The sequence below is a fragment of the Chelonus insularis genome, unplaced genomic scaffold (assembly GCF_013357705.1).
Source record: "Chelonus insularis isolate UGA/USDA-ARS -01 unplaced genomic scaffold, ASM1335770v1 contig_378_pilon, whole genome shotgun sequence".
Lineage (NCBI taxonomy): Eukaryota > Metazoa > Arthropoda > Insecta > Hymenoptera > Braconidae > Chelonus > Chelonus insularis.
The window spans coordinates 65,734-86,191 of record NW_023276536.1 but is presented as its reverse complement, the minus strand read 5'-3'; the positions used below and the strand labels follow the sequence as shown (position 1 = coordinate 86,191).

The 20,458-nt window shown below is 28.0% G+C and overlaps 1 protein-coding gene across 5 annotated transcripts; it reads left to right on the top strand.

Moving 5' to 3' along the window:
• Positions 1–203: 203 nt before the first annotated feature.
• tty (tweety) lies at positions 204–19,846 on the top strand. 5 transcript variants are annotated; one of them, XR_004690368.1, is made up of 8 exons: positions 204–280; positions 8,144–8,352; positions 11,999–12,606; positions 14,452–14,985; positions 15,067–15,306; positions 15,636–15,745; positions 16,428–17,044; positions 17,180–19,846. XR_004690368.1 is itself a non-coding variant. In XM_035083991.1 (7 exons), the coding sequence occupies exons 2-7, from the start codon at positions 8,215–8,217 to the stop codon at positions 16,919–16,921; spliced, it is 1,974 nt and encodes a 657-aa protein (XP_034939882.1). In that variant the 5' UTR covers positions 204–280; positions 8,144–8,214; the 3' UTR covers positions 16,922–19,846. The 5 variants fall into 5 exon arrangements, 4 of the variants coding, with proteins under 4 accessions (XP_034939882.1, XP_034939880.1, XP_034939881.1 ...); XM_035083991.1 differs by having other exon boundaries at positions 15,070–15,159; positions 16,428–19,846; XM_035083989.1 differs by having other exon boundaries at positions 15,070–15,306; positions 16,428–19,846.
• The last annotated feature ends 612 nt before the right edge of the window (positions 19,847–20,458 follow it).

Sequence of the window (20,458 nt, the reverse complement as noted above, 5' to 3'; positions counted from 1 at the left end):
CTTTTTATATTCCATTACCACTTTATTTATATTTTTTATTATGAATACAAATTAATTAACTAATTCATTAGATTTTTTTTTTATTTCTGCACTATACAACTTTACTTTTTTCTTCTTAAATGGCGCCACTTTGGCACTTTGCTTGCATTGGTCGAGATATGACGCCATCTTTACCCTCTAAAATACACAACCGGTCAGTCGAGCTCCGAGCTCCGTTGTATGAGCATCGTGTGTGTGATTGTGTATGGAAAAATATTTGCATTTTGTACTAAAAAGTCGGGTAAGAACAACTTTACTGGATTATATCATTGAAAATATGATTCATTATAATTAGTGTGCATGAAATCTAATTAATTATAAACAAAAAAACCCCTAATAAAACAATAAAACCTCAAAGGACAATAAAATATCTGTGACTCAAAGGATCATCTTCAATATCTAGTTTCAAAATATTGGAGCTTCATTAATATCGTGATTAAATGACCGAAAATGAAATATTTTTGATAGTTGTGTTGTAATAATACATTGAAGGATTATCCCCAGGGTAATCCGTAACAACAAGTCAGCGCCGCTCCCTCGAGGAAGACGTAACCAGGTGGCGCTTACAGTTGGCACTTGTGTGTATAGTTGACTCTCGGAGGGATCGATACACGGGTGTACACACGTACTATCCAGGATCGCTTATCCTAGAAAGCTTGAAAGTATGAGTACGCATAAAATTGCGTAAGTGTTGGTATTCTCTTGTGCACACGGTCACATCGTGCAGCGACACCCTTGTTGCGACAGCATGAGAAGAGGGTGGGATTATCAATTGTGCGGGCTCTGCAGGAATTTTATTTCCTCAAAGCTTTCTAATCGCTTTTCTCTCTTTCATTCTCTTTTCATCTTCAAGTTTCAACTTCATCATAGTTCTGATGTATGCGGGCTACCGGAAAGAAATTAGCCAAGGAAGCGAGTGTTTTGTATTGTCTGGTGGTTTCATATAAATAGAGACCAACATGATGTTAATGAACTTTTATGCATTGACCAACTGTTCAATAGTTAAAAGTTGATAGAGGGTTGATTATCTTCTAAAACATTGTTTCTAGATTTTTTTTTTTTAATAATACATAATATCATTTTTCATCAAACAAAACGTGATTATCATCAAATAATAACAAAGAGAAATGCATTTCATGATTTATAAAGAATTTAGTTTTTATCGAAAAGATTGGATACACAACAGTTTATCTTTTATTTCCTGTTGAGAATAATTTTAAAAGTACGTCTATTTATAAATTTTTAATTCAAGTTTTGAAATAATGAATGAATGATTTTTTGTTTAAATAATATATTCTTGTATTACATTGTGATATCAAAGAAAGGTTGATAATGTTTTATTTATAAGAAATTGTTTTGGTAAAAATTTCCAATAGGAAGATTAAAATTTCAATTTTCAACCTACTTTTTTTTATTTTCTCTTAATAATACTATTTAAAAGGATTAATAATGAATTATTCTAACCAAATGAATGGTTTGAAGAGATTTTTTTCAATTAAAAAGTAATTGAGAATGGCTCATCTATCAATCATTTTTTATCCTGCAGTAAATTTACTTCTATTTGATTCTTCAAACGATATTTTTTTCCACTCAACTGTAAGTTCTCTCTTTTCTTTTTATTATCTTTTACTATAATAACTTTCTATTCTAATTTTATTTTCTTTTTTTTTCAGAATAATACTTTATTTGGAAACAATTTCAAACGTAATAAATATTTTAATTCCTCATAAATCATACGTTTGAATTCTGTCATTATTCTATCAACAAGGAAGCTTTTTTGTTGATTCCTAAAATTTGAAAATAACTTGCTTCTAATGGCTCTCAAATAAGCCTTAATTTAAATTATTGATGAAACTAAATTTAGATGAATTTAGTTCATTTTTAGAAACGTCTTTTATATTTATTCAAAGGCCAAGTATAAACTTATCTGGCTTAAGCTCTCACTAAATTGATATATCAATGGACAAGTTTTGCTTATTTTAGTTCGAAGCAAGAGCTAATCCATTAAATGGAATTTTCATCTCTGAAATTTTCCTGGACAAAGTCCAGATCTTAAAACCAATACTCGATGTCAAAAAGAGAGACCATCGCGTGACAGGAAACTATTTACATGGTTCCTTTTTGCGTGTTAAAACCTACAACTTTGCAACATGCGTACTATGATACACGTTTTTTTTTTTATTCTCTAATAACACTTCAATCGACAAAATGTAAATTGTAAGGATTAAAACGTGAGGCAGTGAAATTTCTGGCGATCGATACTTTAATCACGCGACCTTGCTACTACTATCAAGATTACTTGTTTGGTATTTATATTCATCATTTATTCACTATTGCGCTTATAAAGTTACTTTAATAAACTCTTGTTAAAATAACTTAACAACCAATAATTCATATTGAAACTTTGACTTAATGAAATCAGTTATCATATAAACTTCAAAAAAACACCAGCAAAAGTAGTGTCAGCGAACTTTGAATATTTATAAAGTAGACTAAAATCCATTAGAAAAAGTTTTATCAAGCGCTTTCTATCAGAGTAAAAAATTGAACTGACAAAAGCAGAGAAAATGAAAGGATAAAAAAAAAACTTTAATAAGTAACGGAGGTATTTTATGGATAAAAGTTTTTTTTTAACAGTTCAAAGCTGTCTTCATAGCCTTTTTTTCTATACGTTACAGAAGGGTAATTCGATTCTTTCTTTATACATAATACTCTGTGCGTGCCAGTAACGAGGGCTGGGTCTTTTCGTTTACAAGAGTACCTCCCCTCTTGACTGAGCCTGCACATTCGTTTAAATTTTTAGTCTCAAATTATCTTACAACGCGTTTACACTTTTTATATGGATCTGGTCATTAGACATTTTGTAGAAATCATTTCAGTTAACTTTTTTATGTGAAAATAATAGTAATGATAATAATAATTACTTCTTGAATAATCCTAGTATTAATTAAAGTCAATAATGAAAGTTTCTTGTATTCAATTTATGTTTCATAGTTGTCTGGAGAAATTGAAGATATGAATAAGACTATATGATTTGTTTGCTCTGAAAGTTGAATTTGCTATGAAATGTTGTAATTAATTTGTCCTCGAGCATTTATAATTAAAGGTAACAACAATAAGAATATAAAGATATAATTAAAACAAGAACAACTAAGAAATGAAGTACCATAAACTTTAATAAGATTAAATAAATATAAAGTTTGGAATAGTGAGAAATTGTCAGATGCTAAAATTTATTCATGTTATTTTTAAAATATTATTCTAGGATGAATATTAAACATTACATTGGAAATTATATTTTTATTTATGTATAGTTTTTGTTTTCATTTAATTTACAACTCTACAATAATAGTTTATGTCATATTAAAAATCTCACTTAGATAAGAATTTTTCAGTTACTATCAGTTACATTGACTCACTTTTATTTGTTATTTTGATAAATGTGTGAGATGTCTACAAAGTAATGTTATTTGCTCATAAGTAAATCAGTGTGGTTTTTACATAAAGTGACCGAGTTTTTAAGAATTGGAGCATATTTAAAAGCACGTTATCTTTACTTTAAAATTTTTTTAGCATCCTTTATCACTCTCTAAACAATTGGAAAAAGAGAAAAAATGATTCCTTAATTTTTTTTTAGTTTGAAAGCTTTCCTAGCGTGAAAAAAATTCTGGAATAAATCCAAGTGAAGTATTTGAAAGCTTGATCTTTTTCCTTTAAAATGCTTTTTAGCAAATGTTGTAGGATTTTTTTTTAACAGAGTTATTGAATGTTTAAAAAAAAACATTCCTTTAGAATCTGAATACCAATAACGTGAAAAAAATATATTGTATAGTACTAAGATAAAAATCATTAAAAAGTTGGAAATCCTGAATTTTAGAATATTAAAAAACAAATTGTCATATTTTTCATTCTCAAATTACCTCAAGAATAGTATTGATAAATTCTTGGCATTTTTCTTCAGTTAGGGAGATCCCGAAACTTATGTAAATACCGTAATTTGCGGTAATTTTTTTCTGAATATTCACATCTGCTAAAAAGAGTAGAGAGAAAACAAAAAAAAAATCAGTGATACTTTTTTATCGAGTGAAAAAAATGATGGGATTATTTTAGCTATTCTTTTACAATTTTTTTTTTAGAGGGTAAAAAAAAGTAATAAGAAATTTTTATATCAGATTTCGTAACTGGAGATGACAGGCTCATAAATGCACCCTTATTCATCAAATTCCAATAAATTTTCCTAAAAATACAGCATCTTAAAATGCACCAGGATTTTTCTTAACATTCAGAACAATCTTTTGTATTTTTTATCAAAAATATTAATTTTTTTCATATTCAATTCTTTTTCATCCTATAAATAAAAAATAAACTTCTATAGAAAATCAATACCAATTTGTTTCATTAACAGTAGAGCATAAAACTTACTAATCGTACTGATTGTGTCGGTCTCCATGGATTTATTGATAACTGTAACTATCAAGAAATTTTCAACCTTAAGCAATTGTGTTTTTTTCAACTACGCCTACTTTAATATCTCTAATAACACTCCATTACCAACTATTGATTGCATTTTTAGCTTCCTATTTGGTGTATATGTATATATGGCCTATTTCCTAAATAAACTGTAAATTATATCCACTAAAACAAATGGATAGCTAAAAAAATACCATCTATTTGCTCACCTAAAATTAGATTCTGTAGCTTCTGTTTTAGTAATCCTTTTAGTAGTATATCTTGGAGATTCCCTAACTAGATATTGATCAGATGATGACTAAGAAAATATTACTTTGATAAAAAATGATCTATAAATGTCGATAGGAATGAAAAATCAATCAGCATAAAAATATAATTTCAACTATGATGTGTATATTATCTGTGATTATTCCAACATATAATAAAAGATTTTAAACCAACAAATTTATCAGGAATAAATATTTAATCAATTGTTTCATATTTTGCTTGATCAATCCTAATTAGTTGACTATTTTACTATTGTATATATTTCTTTGTTAAACAATAGCTAGCAGCGATGTTTTTATTTACTTTGAATATCAGTGAAAAATCTTTTAAAAATATAATTTTGAGTATAAGGGAAGAATTATATTTAGACAATTTTCAACAAAACAAGTAAATAAGGGCAATGTCCCCTAGATTGTTTACCACAAACTCCCCTATAGTGAATCATATTTATTCTGTCCTAGAATAGGCTATTATAATAAAATACTGCTCATTCAGGATGATTATACTCAATTATTAGAATCTAACGTAATTTATTTTTCCAAAGTCAACTGGTAACAAGTAAATATTGATAATTTAAAAATAATTAAAACGACTGTTAAAATCCAGGTGTTTTAATAATACTTTTTATTTCATAAAACTTTTGAATCAGAATTAATGAATGGAAGTGGAAGAAACTTATTGAGAATTATTTATGAAAAGTGTTGGTATCCTTGAACACTTAAGTATTCCACTCTCTTTTAGTCTCTTCCCCTAATGTGATGTCTATCATAAAGATCTTCAGTATTCATTAGCTGTCTATATAAATTTTATTGGTTTGTCCTTTTCAAATTATTCAACTGTTGATGGTAAATATTTCTGATACATTTAATGTTATTAGACAATATAAAAATAATAGAGTTTTAGGATTGATATCAATCCATCAATCAGATTCACACCAAATACCAGGAGCTTTTTCTTGACAGCATTTATCAGCTACAATCTTGTTAGCCAGTTAAGGTTATTTTTCATCTCCAGCTTTACTTTAAATTGGGTAGTTCTTTACTTCCTGGGGGTTTAGATGTTTTTAGGAATTTAAGTGGACTTTCAACTCTAAATAGAACAGTTAAAGAAACTAAAGCTATTATATCTACTAATACTCTTTTATTTAAAAAAACATTCAAGACTACTAGAGTATGTTTTTCAAATTAGAGAATTGTTTAATAATTCATTGCAATTAAATTTCAAAACTATTGTCATTTATAAGAGTGAAGGAAAATAAATTGAATAAAAATGTTGATAATAAACTGCTAGATGTTATTATCATAATCATCATAGCTATCAGATAATATTCTTCGTCACTTTAAAGTCATATTTAAAAATCAAATTTTCTTAATGAATAATTATTGAATAATTTTTATTTATTTCACAATATTTCTTGCAATTCAATTAATCCAACGCATTAATTTAATCAATTCAACAATACCATATTTCACTAATCCTTGAAATTACCAGCACAACTTAGATGCAAGAAAAAATTCATTAACAATAGAAAAAGGAGTATATATCATATTTACACCAGTATATTATGTCATTGAAAAATGAAAAAAAAAATATCAACGTCTACATTATTTATATCTGATGATACAAACATCTATGCTAGTGGTATAGTAGACATTCATCATATTGGTCACACAAAACTCACATGTAGGATCTTATATACACAAGCCTTGAATTTTTCTTGATATAAAGTCCGAAGTAAACTAGAAAGAGGAAAAAAATTCGTCCACACATCTGGTGACCATACTGAGAAACTATACACAAGATGTATGAAGCTGACTGAGATGCAAGCATTTCTGTTTGCTAAGAGGGATTCCGGGTTCTTTTGTAGATGGACTTGGCCAAGAAAACAGCCATCTGCCCCACTGTTGGGCTGTTGTGTTAGGCCTGGGGTAATATAAAAGATAATAAAGGACAAGGGTGAACTCAGCTATGGAGAATCTGAAGATTGGGCAGAAAATGACTCGTGTATTCTTGCTAACAAAGGGAGATTATTGATAAACGTGCTAATATTTAGTGATATAAATCTTCATTTTTGTCACTAGATGTTGAGATAAATCGATATGTTATTGAAATAAAAAATAAAATACACAAATAATGAATGATAAATGATGAAGTATATTAAAATAATACTGCATAACAACTCCCCTTTGTCGTTTATAATTCATTTGAATCATTGATCACACGTGATTTCCTTGTGTTGCATCTTTGTTCTACACTTGGACGTGCTATCTCTTAGAGCCTGAAACTTATGTGAGTCAGTTAGGAATGTTTGTGTGACTTTGTAAGTAATACAAACCTCCTTCAAGTTTAGCTCATAAGCAAAGTGTGTACACACTCTTGAATTTCACTCTAGAAAATATATTTTAGAGAAAAAGTTGGAGTATATTTATTAGCTGTATTTTAAAGTTATATTTTTTTTTATGAAAAAAGAGAAAAAAAAATTGTTATTTACTTATTTTCATGCTTTATCAATTTTTTATTTAATGATACTTTAACTGGAATATTCCATTAAAAAAGTTTTATAGTTTGTTAAAATTTTTACTTAGCATATAAAAACGTCTCATTAAAATAGTAGATCAGGTCAAAATAAAACTTGGTACTTAAAAAAAAGAAAAAATAAAAACTTTAAATTAATTAGCACAACAATTTTATGTCAATCATTAATTTACTGGTTATATTTTTTTTATTGAAATTTAATTGAGAAACTTTATAACTACATGTCCAATTATTTTTCATGACAAATAATATTTTTTATTCTATTATTCACAAAGGTTAGATATGAATATTCAGTAAATATAGAAAAGTGATAATTTTTTTTTTTTTTAAATATCATCAACAATTCTTTGTGACTCTGCAAGTAGTAGAGGCTTATCAATGATGATATGAAGTACTATACTGTGTGTGACATATTGCTCTTATACATATGACATGATAGTAAAAGCCTTAACGAGGAAGAGAGAAGCAGTAACTTCCGTCGATCGATTCCTACAGCTCACGGTTAACTCCCAAGGGTTCACCTTCTCGCCACGCCTTGTGTCGTTCACTTCTTCGTGTAGGATTACATTCTATAAATATAGAGATTAGAACGTTGAGGAAAATGGACCTATGACAGATACAACATGCACGTACTAGTAATTTTAGAGTCCAATTGAAATCGATGGTAAACCTAGGAATGTCAATTTAGACTTGAATGGTTTTCTGTCACGTCAGCATCAGTCCAATCTCTATTAGCTAACCATTAATTCACCTGATAAGAGATCATGTATTGAATAAGTACCTTAGTTGGATTATTGTCATTTTGAACTAATCTTTAATATTATTGTTGCAGGCTTTGTAGTATGTCTTGACAAGTGAGAGAGACTTTCCAACGAGGGTCTCGGCAGTCAAGGGTTCATCACGATGGCAGGCGGTCAACAGCTTCCGGAACAGTATACTGTACCACAACTAGCCAATTTCTTTCACAGTCTGCCACATCTTAACGTATCTCTACACTCCGTTAACAACACCTTTAATCCCAACTCTGAGATATATATCGAGGTAAACTTTATTTCCCAACAGTTTTTGTATACTTGGAGAATAAAGTCAGACAGGTGAAAACGTATGTCTTGTGAAAAATGAACTTGGAATGGATTAATCAATGTTGGATTTGAAATGTTGATAAATATTTCAAAGCTTGGATTTGGATTTTTTTCTGCTATTTATTGTTTATAATATTAAATTATAAACTTTTAATTCAATTTAACAGAAAAAATTAATTGATATTATAACGTGATGTTATGAATTAGACAATGTTTTATATTAATGAAATGACGACATGGATGAATGGTTTGGTTGGTTGACAATCATCATTAGATTGATGGAATGTCTATTTTCGGATGATTACAATGGATTCTAATTATTCTTTTTAAAATTCATCAGAAAATGTTATCTAACTTCTAGAGATTCTAGAGAATAATTTTTCAGAATATTTTTAAAAGTAAAAATCAAAAGTTTTTGATGGAAAAATTTTTTTACGAATTATAAAAGTTTTGAAACTGATTCAAATCGAATAAAGTTAATTTAAAATATGGGTAATAAATTTATAGGATGGAAAGTTTTGTCATAAATAACTATTTGATAACCGAGTATAAGTAGATAATATTAATGTAAATTGATCTCATTTAGATAAACTATTGTGATATTTTTAATAATTTTTTCGTTTATTTATATTGCTTGTATTGATCTATTTACAAGTTTGTAATCTCTATAATTTAACCAATTTCACATTAAAACTTTTATTCTAAATACTTTCACAACTTTTAGCAATAAAATTCTATCAAAGAAACAAGATCACTTTTCCACTCGAACAATTTCAATTCTCTTGAAAAAAAAAGATTTGTAAATTATTGTTAAATTAATTCCTTCTCTCATTGTACATTATTTTTAGTAAAAAAAATTACTTTAGACTACTAAATAATTTTATTTATTTGTAATTAAACTTTTTATAAACAAAAAATATTCATTAATATCCATTTTTTATGACAGAAAAAAAAGGAAATATGATTTAAAAAAGAGTCTATGCAGATTAGAGAGATTGAATATTATTACAATTTATTAAAATCATGAAAATTTATTATTACATTAAAACTTTATTACACAGTACATTTAGTAATTTCAACGGTTGATAATCTGAGTAAAGAAAAAAACTGTTTAAAATAAATCATAAAAAAGCATCATGCTTTTTCTGAATACTGAGATAGAATTTATTCAGAATTTTTTTAATAGTTTTATCTTCGTGATAAAAATCTGTTTATGTGAATATCTAAGAAATTACATCAAATACATTAAGAAAAAAACATTTAATTAAATTTTCTGATAATAAGAAAATTTCATTTTTATTCATAAATATTAAAAATAATAATAATAATATTGCAGAGTAATTGAATAGTAGATCTTGGTGGCCTAGTTCCATGTTAAAGACAATTTACTCATCTCCAACGACTAGACAGTTCAAGTCCTTCACTGAAGTCTTTGTTTCATCTCCAAGAAACAATGACTGCATTGATTTCCAAAATTCCCCTCAGCTTTTATTATTGACACATTCTTATACTTACACCCTTCAAAGACAATTATACATCAATGGTTCTGTGATATTGCTGCAAAAATTGCTTTCTTCTTTAACAGTAACACCAAGAATTAATTCTTTTTTAATTTATTTTTATCAAAATACTTCTAAATAAGTTTATAAAAAAAAAAAGATTGCCTTTAATTAATATAAATAATTGAATAATAAATTAATTACAGTAATTTGATAAAACATATTGTTTTAGTGAAACAATAAATAACAAAATAAATTAATTAATCGGGCATGATTAATATAATCTGCAGATGTACAATAAAATTAAATTTAAATAATGTTGTGTTGGCATTAACAATAAATATAACATAATTAAATAATAAATCCAATTGTTTTCTCCAATAAAGATTTATTGAGTATTATTATTGAGATCATAACATAACAATTAAATAATCAAATGATTATTCACTTCATTTAAATAGATTTATTAATTAAATTTTATTCTCATCTATTCTCATTTAATATTTCATCAATTTATTCAAACATAGATGGAATAATGTTGAATAATTGGATACTATTTTTGGGATTTTGCATTTATTAATTTGAAAAAGAAATAAATCATAACATTGATCTTTTATAATTATTTTTATTTATAATTTTTATAACAATATAAATTAAATTAATAATGATTCTATTTTACTTCAATGAATATTCTAACGAATAAAATAATTTTTTTAGCTTAAAAAATTGCTAGTAACTGTGAATTCATATTGAACTGAATCGAATTATCGTCAAAAGTACCGTTTTATTGGCTAGTCACTGTTAGTTTTATTTGTTATAGGAAAAAGGTTGGATTCAGCGTTTTAGTGAATTGAATTATTTGTCAAGCGTTCGTTTGGGTTCGATTCAATGAATTTTTTTTCACAAAATAAATACATTTTTTTTTTTGTAAATAGAAACAAAAAAGTTTATTTTTAACTTTATTATAAAATATTGTAGTTATTGAATTTAATATCAGATTTAATTAATCGTATTTATCAAGTGATTTAATTATTAATCTTGACACATGATTATTTAACGTAATTAATGATAATGCAAATAATGTGTCAGGCCAATTATTCTTGTTGTGTAATAATGAAATTTATTTTATGATATATTTTAATGAGATGAATCAATTGTTTTTGACATTTTGTAATAATTACAAATAATTGTAAAATTATTTTTAATGAATGAATTAAAAAAAAAAATTATAGTAATTAATCATTATTATGCTATAATATTCATATTATTAATCATCAAAATGATTCTATTCAACTATTACTATTTAACAAAAAAAAAAAATAAAGCACAATGCAGAATACTAAACCTTTGAAGATGCATTGTGCTTTTCTCACTATAATTAAATTTTTTTTCTCCATATTCAGTTATATAATGACATAATAGAATCTAAATATAGAAAAATTCCAAAAACATTTAATAGTCATCCATCATTATTTAAATTAAAAAAAAATAAAGCACAACCCAAGAAAAAAAATAACGACTACGGAAATAATAAAAACTTTTTAGTAGGTCTATCTTGACTAAAAATCCACAAGAACATAGGAATGAATTCAGGCCATACCTAAACGAGAAAGCACACAATAATGCTGGGCGAGTTTGAACAATAGACAAAGAGAACCCGCTCGGCATAATGTGTACCCTGGAGAACCTCCGACCTCGCTACGACATTTCCTTTCTGTTTCTTTCTTTTTTTTTCACTTTAGCAGCTAGTACGCAGGTGAAAATAGAACTCATGTACAGCTTTGGCTAGAGATACACAGAGAAGGTCTAATGGTGAAGAGATGAGACTTTAGAGAGCATAAAGAACTCTAGAGACTCTAAGACTCCAGATAAGAGCCTGTCCATGTACTTTGGCCAATGAAAAACGAGCAAGAAAAGTTTTTAATTGGTTAACTGACACACCTGCCTACTACAATTTAATACAAGATTAATAGTAATATTGATAGATTATCATGATGGAAATGATGGTTTTTTTAAATACTCAAATATGCCAATAGCTGTCATATCATATAATTTTTATTAAAACTATTCAAGTGATTTATCTAAGTTATTTTTTTTTTATTACAGAGTCTGGGTATCCTAGCTAGCATTCCTGCTGCCTGGCTGATCTTGACACTTCTTGTACTGCTGGTTTATCTCGTAACGAGATGCTGCGATCGAAAGCCACGGCCTCGAAGATCAATAACTTTGCTCAAATGCTCGCTAGCAATTCTAGCAGTTTTATGCTCCGGTGCAGTTGCAGTTGGACTTTATGGCAACGATGATGTTCATAATGGCCTCGTACAACTTTTAGATGCCGCTAAACACGTGGACACTAGTGTTACTTCGATAAAAAATCAAACAGACACCATTGAGAATACATTAAAAAAAAAACTGGAACCTGATCTTACCACTCTAAGAGATGAATTCGACGCGCCTGTTGGCAATAAAACCGCTCTGGACTACTTGATGAAAGTGTGGGATTATATGACACACAATACATCCATTGCTGTCAATCGAACTTATGAAATAAGGAAACCATTGAACGGGATAAATCTTGGAAGGATCGTTCTGATGGGTGAAAGGATCGAATTATTCAGGTGGCCTGTTACTATGGCTGTTCTTAGTACTCTTCTTGTACTTTGTGTGGTTCTGCTGGTCGGAGTCGCGCGACACTCTCGATGTGCTCTCATTACGTAAGTTTTCCTCTGTTAAATCAATTTACCCCTAAGTCTCAATACAAAGGGTTAAATGGAAGATAAAAATTATATTCAACTGTCTTGACTGTTATTTTTATTCCTAGACAGATTATGTCGTTAGGAGAGTACTTCTATTGATTTTGAATTGAAGATAAAAATAAGTATTCAAATGAACTTTTTATGGAGCAAGATATGTTGCTATTGGAGAAGAAGTGTTGTTTTACCACTGTACTTTTGAATAAGATAGGATATTTAAAGATTTTATGATGAACGTTATTTGGAGCAGAGTTTCTAAGCTTGGATGAAATTTTTAGATATGAAAGTTAATATTTTAAAAGTTAAAAAACATTTAAGGTAGAAGCATGTTACGTTCTGAAGAAAATATGAACAAAAAAACGAGTAGAAGTTTGAATTTTAATTCAACTTTTGAATGGCAAATGGAATAATTTTAGTTCTATTTTTAACAAATCTGGATTTAAATTTCATGAGATGACTGACCTTTTATTGATTTTAAAGAAAGCTTTTATATTGATAGAAAAGATAACAGCTTGAGTTTTACATAAGTATATTATTGTTGAGAGTTATATTTAGGAATTTTTTTAAGTATTATCATTCAGAAAAAAAAATGTTTTAATTCTTATACAAACATTCGTGATCATGAATATTTTTATAATTGAAAAAAGAAATTTTAATTTGATAATAATTTATTATCAATTCATGCTTCATAAAAAAAAAATGTGATAGAATATGCCAAAAGAGGGTTTCATTCTCTGATTTAGTAGACGAGAATTTACAATAGTCACATAAAATTATCCACCACATTTCTCTTTGCAGACCAGTGGTATTGGCTTTGAGCCATATTTCTATATTGATGATTATTTCTCAGTTTTATCGACATTTACATATTATCTTTTTATTATAAAAATGTTCTATAAGTCACTCTCAACTCATTTATTAATATAAAAACTTCCTTTAAATAAATCTCATATAAAAATATATTTTCCACGTGAAATATGCTTATTCTTTGTTCCATTTTTTCACTAAACTTAATTCCCTTGCCGGTTAAATGACCATCCTTTTTTTCTTATTTATTCAAGTTAAGACAAGTTACTCCATAAATTAACCCTCAAAATGGTTAAATAGAATTTGAAATCAGAATGTAACTCTTGAGTAACGTCCCTTTATTCTCAACAAGACGTTAGGAACTTTGAAATTAGTTTGAACTATATTTTAGAACAGCACATAATGTATAAATTAGTGCCAATATATGGTACCCTTCATATAATGGCCTTTTACTAACTAGAATTCATTACATAAAAATTTAAATAGAATTTTAAAAATATTCAATTAAAATTTAATCTATAGTAATAGAAAAAATAATGCGTAAATCGTTGTGTTTAAAGAGAAATTTAATTTTAGATATTCACTTTAATAATTATCACTAAATTCTTTACGTTGCTAAAGTACTAAAGTAAAGAATTTGCTCTAATTATCATAATGAACAGCTAATATTTCTTCACAAGTATTGGTGACATTATATTTCTCATACATAGATAGATTCTTCATAAGTATTCATGAATATTTGACTTCATAAACTTCCATGTATGTGAATTATCTCAACACATGAAAATTTTTCCAATGCTTACATCGTCGCGTACCTTTTCTTCCGTCACATGAACTTTAGCATCAAAATGTGCTAATTAAACAGATCGTTAAATTTTATTACCAACATACAAAATAATTATAACACTTGATCAATTATTCCATTTGACCTAAATTATTTTTATAAAATATAAATCAAGCTGAATTGAATATTAAATAAATGTTATTTTATATTTTCAGATTTTCTGTATTCGGCCTCTTTGCTGTCATAGTATCATGGCTGATGGCTTCATTGTACTTGGCGACGGCAGTGGCCCTAGGCGATCTTTGTGTGTCACCCGATGGCTATCTAACTAGATCAGTACCATCATCATTAGCCGCAGAAGTACTAAATTATTACATGCGCTGTGAAAGTACACGAAATAATCCCTTTACATTACGACTGAGAGAAGGCCAGTTAGCGGCTGGTAATATGAGAACAAGTCTGACTATCGTAGAACGTATTGCATTGGATCTATTCAGAGATCAACAACTTGCGCCTAAACTCAGTAGCCTGAAGAATGAAGTAAATACTGTAGATCGACTTATGTCTGGTTTAACAACTCTTTTGGATTGTAAACCACTTCATAAGCAATATGTCAGTGGTGCAAAAGGCCTGTGTCATCTTGGATTATACGGTTTGACGTTCATGTTATTAGCAAGCTTGACAGCTGGTTTATTCTTCACTGTATTAGTCTGGGTGGACTCTCATACGTGGATCTACATTCGGAAGCGGTAAGAAATGATTAATGAAATTATTTATATCAATAAATGATGTTTAAATAAAAGAAAAGTAAATAAAAAAAATTGTTCCAGAAGAGATTACCACCAAGTTGATGAGCAGGATCCATTCTTACCACCATCAGCAGCTTCCCAGGCGATCGCAGCTAGAACTCTTCGTGGCCAAGGGTCGTACCCACCTACAGCCCCTACTCTTAATCCAAATTCTCATGGCACGAATAATACAATTAAGCAGCCTCTTCTGCTAACGCCGCCCCCGCCATCCTACGCTACTGCAACAGCTCGCGCACGACAGCTGCACGAGAGCATGTTAAAGTTTGTGCATGTTTTTGTTCTTTTAAATTTATCTATTTATTATTATATATTATTACTATAGTAAACAATACGTTTTACATAACATTTATGATCTCACTTAATCTCAATTTTTTATGCTGCTTTAATACTGATCCCAGGTGATAGATTAATAAATAGCTGCTGCTTGCTGCAATAGATGTTAGTCGTTTCAGCCAGTTATAAAAAATAGGATTTTTCAATATAAATTATTAGGAAGATAAATTTTCACTTTTTCGATATGTAGTTTTATAGATATTTATTTATTTATGACATTCTTATAACTATTTTCTTTTCGGCATTGCCGTTTACAGAGGTGGGGGTATTAATGGCAGCGGAGGAATCGGAGATCACAAACAGTCTCAGCATAATCAGCAATCAAGTGGACGATCTGACCACCGTTCTGGGCACGGAGATCAACCTGGTCAGTACGCAACTTTAAGTAAACAGTGCAAAACATTAGAATCTAATGATTTCTACTGAGGGCACGCCCCCTCGGGACCTGGTAAGATTATATATAATTACCATTTTATTCCTTATGAATACAAGGGAGGAAAATGCTAAAATTTTTTTTCGCGCATTTATACATTCTCTCTTTATGGTACTATATTTCAGCCAAGTCACGAGAATAATAAGGGCTTAATATTTTTTTACATATTTCTTAGTTTACTTTGATATCAAGTAGCTGAGAAACATTGTTACTGATTGCATTATGATGAAAATCAGCATTTAAATTATAAAAACATCCATAAAGATGAATAATCATAGTATTTTTGCCTCTTGAGAAAAGACTGCATATTGAAATGAAACTTATCATCAATCAGTTGTAATTATATATGCTAGTCAGAGAACTCATTTTAATTCTAAGCACGTTTTTTTTTTTTTTTTACTTATTCTTTTAAAATAATTGCACAAACAATTGGAAACAACTATTTAATCAATGATGTGGAAATTTTTACAAAGAAACTTATGCTTACTCATTAAAAATCTGAAATCGCTATTATAAATTATTTATAATGGCATTTTCTGCCCACTTTTTGAATCCTTATTTTAATTATTAAAGTGAAATAAAGAATTAATAATTAATTGATGAATATTTTCTCTAGGAAGGGAACCTCCTTGGACACCAAGTGTGGCATCCTTCACTGGCACCATGTCTCACAACTCCCATGGACCTGCTCATCTTGCAACTTTCCAAGACTCTCGTAAGACTCAGACGTTGGATCCAAAGAATTTGGCTAATTTAAAACGTGGCGCAACACCTGCATGGAATCAAAATCGTCCTTTACCACCTAATGCAACCCAACCTACTTGGGAATTTGAAAATCGTTCCCAAACCAACATGAACCAATTTCGTTCTTTAGTGAAAAATAAAGCTCCTAATGTTAGGATCCAAGATCAAGTGCAGGATCAAGTTAGAACTCTTGATAGAAATTTTTCACGTGGTCAATTCAATGGTATAACGCCTAATAATGCAGTGCCAAATATGTATGGTACATACAATCGCTCACAAGCAAGACAAGAAAAAGCATCAGCGGTTCCAACGCTTAGCCAAGTCCAAGGCAGTGATCCGAATCTCTATGCTGTGACAGAGTTGTAGAAACGGTCCTGATCAAGGTATTAGTTGAAAAACCAAAGCTGTAGAAAGGCGGAATTAATGGAGACTGATATGAAAAATAAGAGAGGGGGCAAAAGTCTCGGATGTACGATTAAAAAATGATTGGTAAGTTTTATTACATGATTATTCTAAAGAGAAAACAATGAATCTCAATAGAAAAAAAAAGGGATATAAAATTATTGGATCTTACAATGTAATTCGAGAATAAAAAATATACAACCCTATGGATTTATCTTGCAGACGACTGATTGGTTTATGGTCTATGCAATAAAGTATGAGTACCTGGGGTGATAGATTCAATAGTAATCAATCAATATTCACATATATTGTGAGAGAGAATACCAAAAGACAATTTTTTTATATAATTTATATTTCACATATTATCTATCGCGCAAATTGTAAGTACGTACTATTCATCTTTGTTTTGTCTTTTTTATTAGAAAATTTATTACGTCCCACCTAAATAAATAACAATTAAATGATAATTATCAAGGTAGAGCCAAGTTACCAGTAAAATAATAATGATTAAGATCAAGATTTTATACCAGGCTTTCTTGATAAGCATAAACCTTTAATAAAAAAAAAAAAAAGCAAACGCATTATTATCATTATACTGATAAATACTGCCACTACTCAGGCAATATTATTATTACAAGTACAAACCGTTATCGGTGGTACGTGATTTCGTACGATCAAAGAAATACATAAAGGTTCTAAATTAATCGAAAATAATTTTTTATTATTATTTATTCTATGTGGAATGTGAGACTGTATCATTGATACAAACGAAAATAAATTATAATTATACACAAGTATTCGCTGAACAACGAAATCTTACCGGCGATTTCATACTCCATTCCGCTATTTATTTTCACCTTTATTCTGTAAATACATAGATAAAAATATATAAGATTATAAATTAGAGGTGTAAAGTGTGGTAATTAACAAAAGAAAGATATAATCTTCAATGTTGTTTCAAAATATCAAAGTGATTATAAACAAACAAAAACTACTTTAAATAATTCAAAAGGGTATTCCTGAATGATTAAAAAAAAAAAGTCCTCCCACTCTTAATTTCACTAATTTTATGTGAGAATAATAACCCGTGCCATTCCACACGCATTTAGTAATAATTTTTTTCAAACTTTTTTAAAAATAATATTTCTACCTGTATGTTTTTTTTTCTATTCAACTATTTAAAAGTGTTATAAAATTTTTTTTTACTGAATTTATAAATAAAGAAAGATAATAAAGAAGAAAATTGAATGAAAATTGATGGGAAAGCGTTATAATTGCGAGTATTCATGTGGACTGCTTCAGCATGGGTATGAAAACCCGTTGTAAATATTTGTAATATTTATTATAAATGATATTTAGATAATTAGATGGCGTCACATTTAATTTATAGATTATTAAGTTCCACATTTGAGGAATCAATAATGCGTCGCTGGCTAATAGAAGACACAAGTAAATAAAAGAGAATTAATAATAAAAAATAAAAAAAGAGTAATGTAGTTATAACGAACATTAGCATAAAAAGATTTGATGGTGTAGGAAGGTATATATTATATCCTAGTCATTAAGTAAACAGCAGGTGTGTTCAGCAGAAATAAATAAACTTGAAATAATTTCTTGCCAAATTCATCATGTGAAATGGCTCAACTTTTTATTGAAAAAACAAAAAAAAACAAAAAAATAGCTGAAAATATTCTATTTGAAGTAATACCTAATGCTATGCCACTGTCATTAAATATTGCTCTTAACATATACTCGACAAAAAAGGAACGTAATTAGTGTTAAATTGCAGTGCATTAAAGAAAAAAAACATTTGTGTAGTTATTAATGGGTAAATAATAAAATAGAAGACGAAATTAAAAGAATTAATTTAATAAGAATCTTACGAAAAGGTCAAAGTAATTAATAAAATATCGTCTATTGTTAAAGACTGCCCTGAGATATACAAATACGGGATCAATACAGTATTTAACTAAATAAAATGTTTTTTCAATTATTATATTTATTTTAAGATCTGGTTCTGAATTAATGAAAAATTCGTAATTGCTGATTAAAGATGTTTGAATAGCACGTGTGTATAGTGAGTCCCTGAGGTGTAAGAAAAAGAGAAATAACAGTTGTAGTAATAAATTCTAAACACCAGTTTAGTGTATTTAACACAGCCTAGACACCATTGTCAATGAAACATTCATTCTAATTGTTTGTCAATTGAAATTGCAGTTTGAATGTCTATTGTTCTAAAGTATAAATTAAATTATCTGTTTACTATAATAATTGTCATGTTGTTCAATTTTTTATCATTTTTATACATAAAAAAACGAACGATGTGTGTGCGAAAGTACGTAAAATTAAAATTGAATGATTGATATTGTATTTTATTTATTTTTTTCATGTAAGTGTTTGCCGTTAATGGCTGTTGAAAATTTGAATTTCTAAAGTAATATTTAATAGTGGCCTATCACACGTTTGTACGCATTATATATAAACATTGATAACGAAAGAAAAAAAAAAAAATCAAAACTTCATCAATTTTTCAATAATTACATAACGAGAAAAGAAAAAAAAATGATAGCACAAAAGCCGTCTTTGTTTTTTCGGCTGCTCAATTTTTGCACTTCTTTTAAAACTGTGTTAGCAGTAATGCCAATTTTTTTTAGATAAGTATATAAAAGTGACTCAAAATTAAATAATTAATAAAAATTCATACATAAATTAAGATTTGTATCACTTGGTATTCATGGTGAACATAAGCTTACAAAACCATGAAAAAAAAGAAAATAAGTTCATTCGATATTGTGTCTAATTGCCATGCAACTGAATTTTATTATTCCTCTTATTGTATCGCTAATTGAATATTATTGAAAGAGAAATAAAAAAAAATTATAAAAAAAACTTTGACAAAGTACTTTTGTTGTTCCTTATTGCTTATATTTATAATACGTTTAATCGTAATTTATTATTATATTACAATATTTCAGTACATAAATATACATAAGAGCTTAATTTATTTATTTTTTGCAATTATATATTAACAATATTTTGTGTTACATGTGAATTCGCTGCAATATTTTATATAAATATAAATGTATTATGAAAACAATTACAGAAATAAAATTAAAGTTGAGGCCTACTCATTAAAGAGCTTTATTTTAAATAACAATTATTTGGTAAAGTAATTGCAATAATTATAAACCTTACTAAAAGCTAGCATTTTTTTTATCTTATCACATGATTCTTAATAAATTATTTAATATTTTATAATAAGCTTTGAGATACAAAATAAAAAAGAAAATAAGTCAAATTACACAAAGTATGTAAAATTTGTTAATAATGAATAATTAATTTAAAATTGTGTAAAGTAATACTTGATTTATTCTTTTCTCAAAGTCTGTTATTAAATCTATGGATAACTAATTGTATTATTTGAATGTTTATTTATTTTTCAAAATATTGAATGAATTTTCATAGTATTCAAATGTCAAATAAAACAAATAATTGTTTTAT